The following is a 10,572-nucleotide window of genomic DNA, read 5'->3' on the forward strand; positions in this document are numbered from 1 at the left end:
GATATATCAACATTTACTACATGATCTATCGGTGATAGTCTCCCATCATTGATAGATTTCGATAAACTTGGTTATATTTACGATTTTTTAAAATGTTATTATATATTTAATTATTTTGATTAAAATTGGCATCTACGTTGGTAGGAAGATTTTCGAAGTAAATGAAAGAGAAAAAGTCCAAAACGTCGTATGTTATGTTTGTGGGCTATGCTATTTTTCGCTTTGGCCCAATCGGTTAGGATTTCTACGGACTTTGAATCCTCGGCGGTCACTCCGACCGGCGAACACCTCTGGACGCTTCCAGAAGCTCTTTCGAAGACCATCTGCTACTATTTTCCATTTTCCCTTTATTCGTCTCTACTCTTTCTTTCTTCTGCTCTTCCATGGCCGATTCCTCCGGCAAGCACGGCCGCGATCACCCTCTGGTATTCCCATTTTCTCTCAACCTGCTCTCTAGTGTAGTTCAGACATTGAACACTTTCTTACCCCGTTGCTTGAAAAACGAGGAGAAATATATAGTTTGTAGCTTTGAGTCGAGTTTCCAATTTTTGTGTATTTTTCATTGTTTGTGGAAATGAAGCGGGCTGGCGATGTATGCAACTCCCCTGTCTATTTCCTCGTGTTTACTGGATGTTGGAATTCGGTGGGGTTTGACGATGTAAAGTTCTGTTCACCTGCATTGAAGTGATTAATGGGGTGAATGTATTGAAATAGGGATTAGAAATTGATATCTGAAATCATTGTTGTTGGTGTGTTAAGTTAAGTTAGATGCTGGCTGTGTTTGTTGGCTTTTCTTATTGAGTTGTATGTGTTTTGGACGCATTCTTTTTCTCCAGGATTTCCAGGGATTTTTGAATGACTTGCAGGATTGGGAAGTCTCATTTAAGGGAAAAGACAAGAAACTGAAGCCACAGGCCATTGGAAAAGAAAAGGAGGTATTAACTCTATCAAATTTTCCGTTGCACAGTGAACTGCACATTTTAAAAACAAGAAACTACTGTCTCGGATGCCATTATTTACAGTGGTTTATGTTTTGAAGAAAAACCTGGTGCTAATTTTTCAATTGTGCATGCATTGATAATAACTTTTATACTCTCTTATTGAAGTTGGCTTTGTGCATGATAGAGATGTTCTGGAGAATAGTGTTGTTACATTTTTTGATAAATAATATTAGTATTATTTGAGGGTCACCTTAAGTAATGTCATAGCTAACCAGGATAGAAGGCAGACAGAAAAAGCTTCAGCAGCTGATTACTTGAAGCAATATGATGCGGTTAACCGTCTATCAAGAAATTTTCAGACTGAACAGAGTTTTGTTGATGCTGCTTCAGAGAAAGAACAGGTAGATTGTGTTCTTTTGCTCATGTTTATATGATGGAGAGATAATTGGTGTAGCCATGAAAGGCCTCGACTCCTGACTGCATGTGTGTATGATATATCTTCGTATTCCAGGGTAATGAGTATTTTAAGCAAAAGAAGTTCAAAGAAGCCATTGACTGCTATTCAAGAAGTATTGCTTTGTCCCCAACAGCTGTAGCCTTTGCAAATAGGGCTATGGCCTACCTAAAAATCAGGAGGCAAGTTTCAGTCCATAGATTCTAAGCTTTCCTTCATTTAGATGGATATGTATGGGATCTGTTTATGATGTTCCTTGAAAATAGGTCTTTGCTTCTCGCTTTCTGTCACTTACATTTCTTGAAATGAATTAATACACCTATGTCTCTAAATAGTGCTCTTGATAAGGCAAGCTATGAGTCGATGACTATTAAATGTGATTTCTTTGTTATCCTCTTGTTTCCACCTTCCTTGAGTCAGATTTCAGGAGGCTGAGGATGACTGTACAGAGGCCTTAAATTTAGATGATCGGTACATCAAAGCATACTCGCGCAGAGCAACAGCTAGAAAGGAACTTGGGAAGGCTAAAGAGGCCTTGGAGGGTACAAAATTAATCACTTCAATTGCATGTGGATCTTTTTGTGATTTTTATTTGACTGATGTATTTGACTGATTGCAGATGCTGAATTTGCCCAGAGATTGGAGCCTAACAACCAGGAGATCAAGAAGCAGCATGCTGATCTCAGAGCTTTTGTTGGGAAGGTAAGTTTAGCATTAATATTTAAGATGATTTTTGTTAAATCTGGATCTCTCTTGAACTATTTACAGGTGAATGTGGGAGACAAAGTTATGATATTTCAAATGTGTTCCGTTTGCAATACGATTTCTTTAATCCTTCTTGTACATGTATACATATCGCAGGCAATTCTTGAGAAGGCATCTGGTGCTTCAAGAAGCTCCCCCAAAGATAAGAAGATGCTTAAAAAATCAGACTCTGATGCAAAAATTCAGGACATCCCTCCTGTCTCTAGCAGCACATCAAGGACTGGATTATTGGCAGCTCGAGAACGTGTTGAGGTAGAGGTTTCTAATTTTTTAATGCCCATGGTATCCTGTATTTTCTTTTAAAACAAATTTAGTAGGGTAGTTGCCCATGTGAATGAGGTGCTTCTAAATGGATCAAAACAGACAGACAAATGAAAATGATGTCCTGTAACTTTTCAGTGAAGATCCAACCGGTCTATACTCTTAATAATTTATTCAACAGATCTCTCTCTCTCTCTCTCTCTCTCTCTCTCTCTCTCTCGTTTCTCAAGTTTTCTAAAAACTATATTTTGCTATAGTATAAAACAATACTAATGTATTGCTACTTAATTTATAGCCCCCTTGTTCTGTTCCTTTTTGTAGGACTGTGTAGTGTAGTCTATTTGTTTGTTGAAGTACTCACTGGGGAGAAAATTTGCTGATAATTAATTACTTTTACTGCTTATATCTTGACCGTGGTGTCCTTTTCTGTATTTGTATTAAGTTTCTTCCCTTAAATTGGCTGAATACGATGGGGCAACCCCCACCTCCCACCCAAGATTTCCTGTAGAGAATTGTAGTGCATGTTTACCCCCACCCCCTGGTAATGAATTTAAAGATGATATTTCTTATTCTGAAGCTGGGTGTCAGCCTTATGGTGTTTGAGGCTTTTGGATTCTGTTCTTAGGAAAATGGTGGGGAAAATGCTGTCAAGACATCAGCACGTGTAGAAGAAAATGAGGACATAAGTACAAGAGCTGAAATCGCTTGCAAAAAAGTAGCAACAAATGGTTTTCACAAAGACTCAAGTTCATATTTGTGGGCATTGGAGGTCTCTTAAGATCCATTTGAACTCTATTTTCTGCGTTGTACACTGCCTTTTTATTGATGGTTCCCATTTTTATGTTAGTTAAGTATATACCATTTTTTGTTCCAAAGAAACACAAGCAAGATGCTGCAATAGTTTCTTCTTTGTTAACAATTGCAGAATTCATCTTTAAAATGTCATTGAAATCAAATAGAAGCTTGCCTAAGTTCCTATTTAGGCTATTCCCTTCACATCCTGTGCTTCTGCAGCTCATTCTATAACTCTTGCTTTAAACATTCTCTACTCATAAATGAAAAGGTCGAAGAAGTTATCATGATTATATTGACCTTTTATAAATAAGCCTGTGATATTTGATGAGAGGTTCAATATCTTAACGAGTTCACATTCTGATCTTCAATTTTTTTTCAAGGCATGTTTGAATAGAGAATTAGACTATTGTTGTTCGAGTCCTTGAAGAGGCTTAGGTCGATTTTGACCTTGCTTGAACAAGAAATGTTCTATAAATTGTACAATCGTGTCCTTGAGTTCTGAAGAGACTTGGGTTGATTATTAAAGGGTGACTTAAGTAAGGCCCTCGATTGGTAGGCTTGAAACCCTAAACCTTAAACTCTAAACCAAAGAGCTCTATCAAGCCTATCTATTCACTGAGTAGGAAACTTCTAGCTCTAAAATCAGCTGATGTAGGCCAGATATATCATATACTTGATTCTGTCACAAGCTATGCAAATGAGACTCATTGTCAACCGTACACTTAGGAACGAGGACTAGGAATAAGAGTGGTCCTTTTCAGCTTTCTTTGAGGGATTATTTTAAAGGTAATCTCTACGGACAACTTATGAAGAAGCTCAAGCCTTGTTCAAGAAAGACCCAAAAGCCAAAAGATCACCTTCATAATTAGTTGAATTGAAGCCCATCCATCCAAAGTTCTAAAGTTCCAAAGTAGGGACCTTAAATCATAGGGAGGTAAAAGGCTTAATTTGTGAACCATGTTGTCAGCTCATGCACAAGGATACCATAGCCTATTCCCTATGTATCTCTGCCACTAATTCTTTCTGATACAATGATGTCTAAATCCTTTTGTTTTCATACGTATCCACTCTCCTGCCAATATTTTTTACAGAGAGATCATCTTCCGAGAAAGCCGGAACTGAAGGCATCAGTGCAAGAACTTGCTTCTCAAGCAGCTTCCAGAAGCATGGTTGAAGCTGCAAAAAACATTATAGCCCCAACTACTGCCTATCAATTCGAAGTTTCTTGGAGAGGATTCTCTGATGATCAAGCATTGCAGGCTTGTCTTTTAAAGGTATCTAATCTAATATAGGCAGACAGACTATGCTGTTCCTGGTGCTGTCTGCTGTGTTCATTTGTCCATCCAAGATAATATAAACATATGTAGTTGCTCAAAGATAATATAAACATATGTAGTTGGCTATATATAAAAATTGTTTGATAAATATTAGAAGCTTGCTGCCATTTTTATTTGTTTTATAATTTTAACGGAATTTTTTTTTCTTATTAGACCATCTCTCCAGCCAAGTTGCCTCAGATATTCAAAAATGCATTAACCGCTCCAATTTTAATAGACATTGTCAAGTGTGTGGCTACATTTTTCACGTAAGTTGAAAATTTCTAACTTGTCCTAGGAACATTTAGATTATGATTTAAAACATCCATGGTTAATAGACTGTACTGGATGATCATTTTGCAGTGAAGAACCGGCTTTGGCCATCAGTTTTTTAGAAAATTTAGTCAAAGTCCCGAGGTTCAGCATACTGATGATGTGTCTTTCATCCTCTGAAAAGTTCGGTAAGTTGTAGAACCTTCATTTAGTATTTACTTTTTTCCTATGTTTCTAACCTTCTTGATTGAAAGTTTAGCATCAACATTTGCAACCAAATTTGTTAGGTAAAAAAATTGGCTAAGATTAATTGAATGTATTGTACTTACTATGTCCTTAAACGACATAGGCATTCACTCTGAAGCCTTCTGGTCAATTTACTCCTTCTCTGATGTATGTCAATTTGATATTGTTTATACCTTCGTGGGTGGACTCCTTTCTTTTGCGTTTGTTTCTTTCTTTCCTTTATTTTCCTCTTTTTTTCCTTTCCTTTTATTTTCTTTTTTTCTTTTCATAATCATTTTCTCAAATAAGAAAAAGAAAAACAATATCCTGTGTAGCACGGGGATGCTTCAGAACGAACATGTGCAGCAGACTTATTGAGTCATATTTGAGCTGGGAATTAAGAATACCCCTTTATTGTCTTGTCATCAGCCAGTATCCTGATCTTGAAGAAGTTATCTACATGTCTGAGTTCTAGCTTCTATCTCTATTTAAAACCAAATTTAAATATAGGGTGAAGATGGTAAGCATGAAAAATATTCACCGTTGAGGAGGTGAATACAAAATGCTATAATTCATATTTTAATGGATAAATTTATAGAGGAACTTGGATTTTATAAATCTTCCTGATGTTTCAGCTGGACTTTGAGTTCCGACTTGAAGACCTTATATTTTGTTAGGAACTGAAATGTATATCTGGATTGTCTACCCAAATAACAGCAGGGAATCTAAGGGCTTATCATAGCAAAATGTTTTGTTTATTCGTACTAATTTTAAAGCGCTTTGTGAAACAGATCTCCTCAAGATTTGGGATGAAGTATTTTGTGATGAGGCTGTTCCAATTGAGTATGCAGAAATGCTCGACAGCTTGCGTTCAAAGTACTTTCTTAAACAATGACAGACGTTTCTTTAGCTGCCTCTCTAAAGCCAACCCAGCTGCTTATCTTCAGTGTAAAGTATCCAATTATTCTGTTTTTGGGATCATAATTTGGCATGTTGACATATCTAACTCACGCAATGAAGTTAAATGTTACGAAAAGTGTCTTCTTTTCTACCCTCTTCCACATGCTAGAAAATCATTAGAACTTGCTCGGTAGAAGTCTCGGGCTTGAATTCTCGACATTTCCAAACTTATGATCACAAAAGCTTGCATCAAAAGAAGAATAAGGTAACTGGTTTCTAACTTTCTACAAGTATACGACCTTGCTGGACTTATTCTATAGGTTATACAACTCCTTCCTTGAGTTCTAAGATTAGTATATTGACCACTAAGGTAGTAGGGCCCTTGGAGGGCTGAGTTGCGCTATCATGTGTGTTGTTTTAGTGCACTGCCACATGCAGGAAGATAATCGAATGGTCCTTGCTACTGGACCATCCTGAACTCAAAAGTCTTTATGTGAATGTGTAGGTTTTGCATTTTTCATTGGTACTTAAGATATGCTGTTGCATCACAATCTAGTTGGGGTCCAGAGTTTAAAATGGCCTGAGACAAATCATATGTCCTATTTTGCAATTCTATGATATATGGGTGTCCACATTGCTTTCAGTCCATCTTTTTGCTTGTTATAACTTTATGAGTACTTATTTTTGTTGACCCTCTCTCTCTATCTTCGTCATGTCGATATGTATTTGATGTTTTAAGACTTCTTTATATAAGTGATCAAATGACCAAAAATGAGTATTAACTTAGATAAAGTTTGCAATGTGGCATTAGAGGTTAGAATTCTGTACTATATTTATTTTAATATAAAGGATAAAAAAATACTATGAATTATTAATTTTCAGGACTATTTTTTAATATAACAAAACTAATAAAAAATATTTACAAAATATGATAAAATATTACTGTTTCTCTACGATGAATCGTGATAGGTTAAGATAGATTATTATCTATGTTTATTTGTATTATATACATAGATAGTAGTCTATTAGGATTTATTAATATTTGATTATATTTGTTAATATTTTTTGAATTAATTTTGTTATTTAAAATATTTTTTTCTTTTTTATGTATAGTAATTTGAAGAAGTTCTGTGTAATAACACGAACGTTATGAACAATAATCTTTCAACCCTTGTGTACATTGTGATATGTTTATCTTTGGAGAAGATGACTAATGTTACAACTCTCTTAACCTAAATTTGTGCAATGAGCTATTGAAGATTTTTAAACCACAGGATTATAACGTTCATGGTTTTTAATTGTATAATGTAAAATTAAAATACATTATAACGATACAATTAAGAGTTCTATTAAATTGATTTAAGAAAAAACTGTTTTGAGTGAATGACAAATACTTTAATTTTTTTTTTTCTAAAATGACTTATTTTTAAATTAAACAATCGAAAATGTATTTTGATGAAATCATAAGTTCCGATCCAAAACTTAAAACAAAGAAAAAATTATAGTTTTACTACTAAATGTTGCTAAAATTTGATTTATAAATACATTTACCAATCTATTTATAAGTTACATCAAAGGGTCAATTGTTACATTTATGCTTGATTTTACATTATATGATTTTTGGATTCTGATTTCTCTATTTTTTTTAATAATGTCGAGTAACAATATATATACGAGTTTGGAGAATCAAATCCTTGATTTCGAAGTTGATAGTATAAATGCTACTTGAACAAAACTCATTTGAATCATTAAGAATCGTTAAAATAGAATAAATTGTTAGCTATGGAATAAAAAAAAATTGTTGCATGACAAAATTTAGAAATAAAATTCTTACCATAACAATATTGGATTAAGAAAAAACAAGAGAAATGGAAAAATAAAAATAAAAAAATTATCTTAAATGTCAAAATTGTTAAAAATCTATTTATAAAATGTAACAAAATTTCAAATCGATAAATTAAAATATAATGAAAAATATCTATAAAATATAACAAAATTTTATATTATATTAATAATAGATACAGATAATCCAATATTTATCAGTAAGTTTGATAAACATTGACAATGTATATCACTAATAGAATATAGATTTATTTTATTTTGTAAATACTTTTCTAATCAACGTTAGACAGTCATTTCTTTTTTTTTTTTTTCGATATTTCTTGATAAATGTATATATATATATATATATATATAATTATTAATGATGATAATTTATGATTAATATTGTCCATATTTAGGGAAAAAAACAAAACAAAAATGGCATTAAGCATATTTACATCATCATTGACTTTGAGATTCCATTTCCAACCCTCAATAGTTGTTGACCAGCAAGTATGATAAATAAAATATATTATAAGAAAATAAAAAAGTTCCAATTTTTATTTCCTTTTCAAAAAATGTGTACAAAGAAAAAATAATAATAAAATGATAAATTATCCTAAAGTCTCATAGCTTAGGTGATTCAATTTGATAGATTCTTTGCTTTAAACACAACCATAAGTGGGACCTTTTTATTGGTCCTTTCCATAAATAATTTCTACAAAAATAGTTTCTTTTTAATGAAAAAAAATTGGCATTAAATTCCATAACATATGATTCATATTTGGACAAACTTAGAATAGCATTAACTTAATGGGTTCCCTATATGATTAAATGCACCATATACTTTTGCTGCAAAGATACTCCAAATAATATTCAATTTTACCCTAGTGGTCAGCTGACCATTTGTATTTAATGCCTAACTTTTCATTCATCCATTTTTCTATCTTTAAAAGCACTTTTTTTCTCTCCTTTTTCTGATCTTCAATTCCAACCACTTTTGTAGTACTAAAAAGTTCCAGTGGTTGAATCTTATGGATAACTCATTTTAGGTTAAATTATTGAAATTATCCTTAAAACTTTAGAGTTGCTTTTATTCATGTTTCTATGCTTCTAAATTTTTCTTTTTTTTTTTATCTTTGAATTTTGAAATTTGTAAATGAAATTGTTCTTAATTTTCTTTTTCATGTAAAATCATTTACATAGTAATTTTGCATGCATCGATTGTTATGTTGGTTTATGTGAATGATGTTATAAATTATATCACAAAGTGTCTTTCAAGTCGTATTAGTTATTGTGTCGGTTTAGTTTTCGTCTTATTTTTCTTGTTAAAAACTCTCACGTTGTATGTCTTTTGGATCATATTTCAAAGTGGAGGAGTAGGGACAATGCTTTATATACTAGAGTCGAGAACAACAAATACCTCAAGGTTTAAAGATAATTGTATAATTAATTAATTGTATAGTTCATCAAGTTGTAAAATTATAACAACACATATTCTTTCATTCCACATTTCACACGTCATTAAATGATGCATCATTTAATTTTATGGGCAGTATACCGTTTTTAAATGCTTTTTTTACAACAAAAGTAAATGATAAATGAATGTTATTTTTCGTGTCAATAAAAGCTTTGCTTGTTTGTTATTTGTATGCGTTGAGGACCAAGAGATTTTGTTCTTGTGTTCAACCACGCCACCCTCGATTTATACTAAAAAATAATAGAAGATTGTTCACTAATATCAAACAACTTTTGGAGAGAATATAAAAGAAACCAGAAAAAGGGTCATTTTTAAAAATTAAAAGAATCATTCTTAAATATAGCAAAAAGAATAATTTTTTTTTACAAAATATAACAAAATATTATTGTCTATCTACAAAAGGTCGCAATAGACTACTATTTGCGTCGTAATAGTTCAAGATAAACTACTATTGTGTCTGTGATATTTTACTATAATTGTAAATATTTTTTAAAATTATTATTTAAAATGATCTTCCAATGAAAAAGGGAAATTTCAATACTCTCTTTTTCTTATTTCATATATTGGCAAGAAATGATGACCCATAAAAATAAGTGAAAAGGCCATCTTGGAAAAGGATGGGATGTTGTTGAGTTTTTAATGTTGGGAAGCTTTGTCTTTTGTCTCTTTCACAAACTTATGTATGTGTATATATCTATCTATATATATAACTTTGATATCTTAACCCTTTCTAGGCACACTTTATGTCTAAATTAAAAATTATCTTCAACAAAAGAAAATAAAGAAAGAAATAATTTTTTTTAATAGTTTTTTAATCACTTCTACATTGTAAACGTTAAAATTCTAACCATTCATACAAAAAAAATCTTACACGTAAAAAAATTACAACGACCGTTTAGTTCTGATTTTTGAAATTTATGTTGGTTTCCTTGTAACATACTCAATAAAATTTTCAAATTTTTATTTAAAAAGTTTTAAATTCTTACTCAAATTTAAAAAAGAAAAATAATTTCATGAAAATTCCTTTTTGTTAACTTTTAAAAATTAACTTAGTATTAAAAAAAACCAGTAGTATACTTGACTTACAAGTTTACAACAATAAAAAATAAAAACAAATGGATATCACACATGACTAAGTTTGAATTATTCTACTAATTTTAACATTGACACTTTAGAAATAATGTAAATACAAAGTAGTAAAATCGAAGATACTAAATTAAATGATGAAGCTTGAAATTATTAACATAAGAAAACTTCAAATGCATTTAATAAACCAATTAAAGATTTTGATCAATACCCTTCTTTAATCCCATCAAACTACGGTTTCCATTTCATCCATAA

General features: G+C 31.9%; 1 protein-coding gene across 7 annotated transcripts; it reads left to right on the plus strand.

Annotated features, from left to right (window-relative positions):
* Nucleotides 1–212: 212 nt before the first annotated feature.
* LOC103494093 (uncharacterized) lies at nt 213–6,066 on the plus strand. Of its 7 annotated transcripts, none has more exons than XM_051084644.1 (12): nt 213–425; nt 837–935; nt 1,229–1,342; nt 1,453–1,577; nt 1,816–1,937; nt 2,015–2,097; nt 2,257–2,412; nt 3,047–3,190; nt 4,308–4,490; nt 4,707–4,801; nt 4,896–4,993; nt 5,822–6,066. In XM_051084644.1, the coding sequence occupies exons 1-12, from the start codon at nt 384–386 to the stop codon at nt 5,923–5,925; spliced, it is 1,365 nt and encodes a 454-aa protein (XP_050940601.1). In that variant the 5' UTR covers nt 213–383; the 3' UTR covers nt 5,926–6,066. The 7 variants fall into 7 exon arrangements, with proteins under 7 accessions (XP_050940601.1, XP_050940602.1, XP_050940603.1 ...); XM_051084645.1 differs by having other exon boundaries at nt 867–935; XM_008455126.3 differs by having other exon boundaries at nt 214–425; nt 1,217–1,342.
* Nucleotides 6,067–10,572: the final 4,506 nt, after the last annotated feature.

This window comes from Cucumis melo, chromosome 5 (genome assembly GCF_025177605.1).
Source record: "Cucumis melo cultivar AY chromosome 5, USDA_Cmelo_AY_1.0, whole genome shotgun sequence".
NCBI lineage: Eukaryota > Viridiplantae > Streptophyta > Magnoliopsida > Cucurbitales > Cucurbitaceae > Cucumis > Cucumis melo.

Excerpts from the sequence above, each read along its gene's own strand:
- LOC103494093 (XM_008455126.3), top strand. The coding sequence starts at position 384 with ATGGCCGATTCCTCCGGCAAGCACGGCCGCGATCACCCTCTG. Across the intron at positions 3,191-4,307 it reads CATATTTGTGGGCATTGGAG|AGAGATCATCTTCCGAGAAA; the intron begins GTCTCTTAAGAT and ends TATTTTTTACAG. Across the intron at positions 4,994-5,821 it reads TTCATCCTCTGAAAAGTTCG|ATCTCCTCAAGATTTGGGAT; the intron begins GTAAGTTGTAGA and ends TTTGTGAAACAG.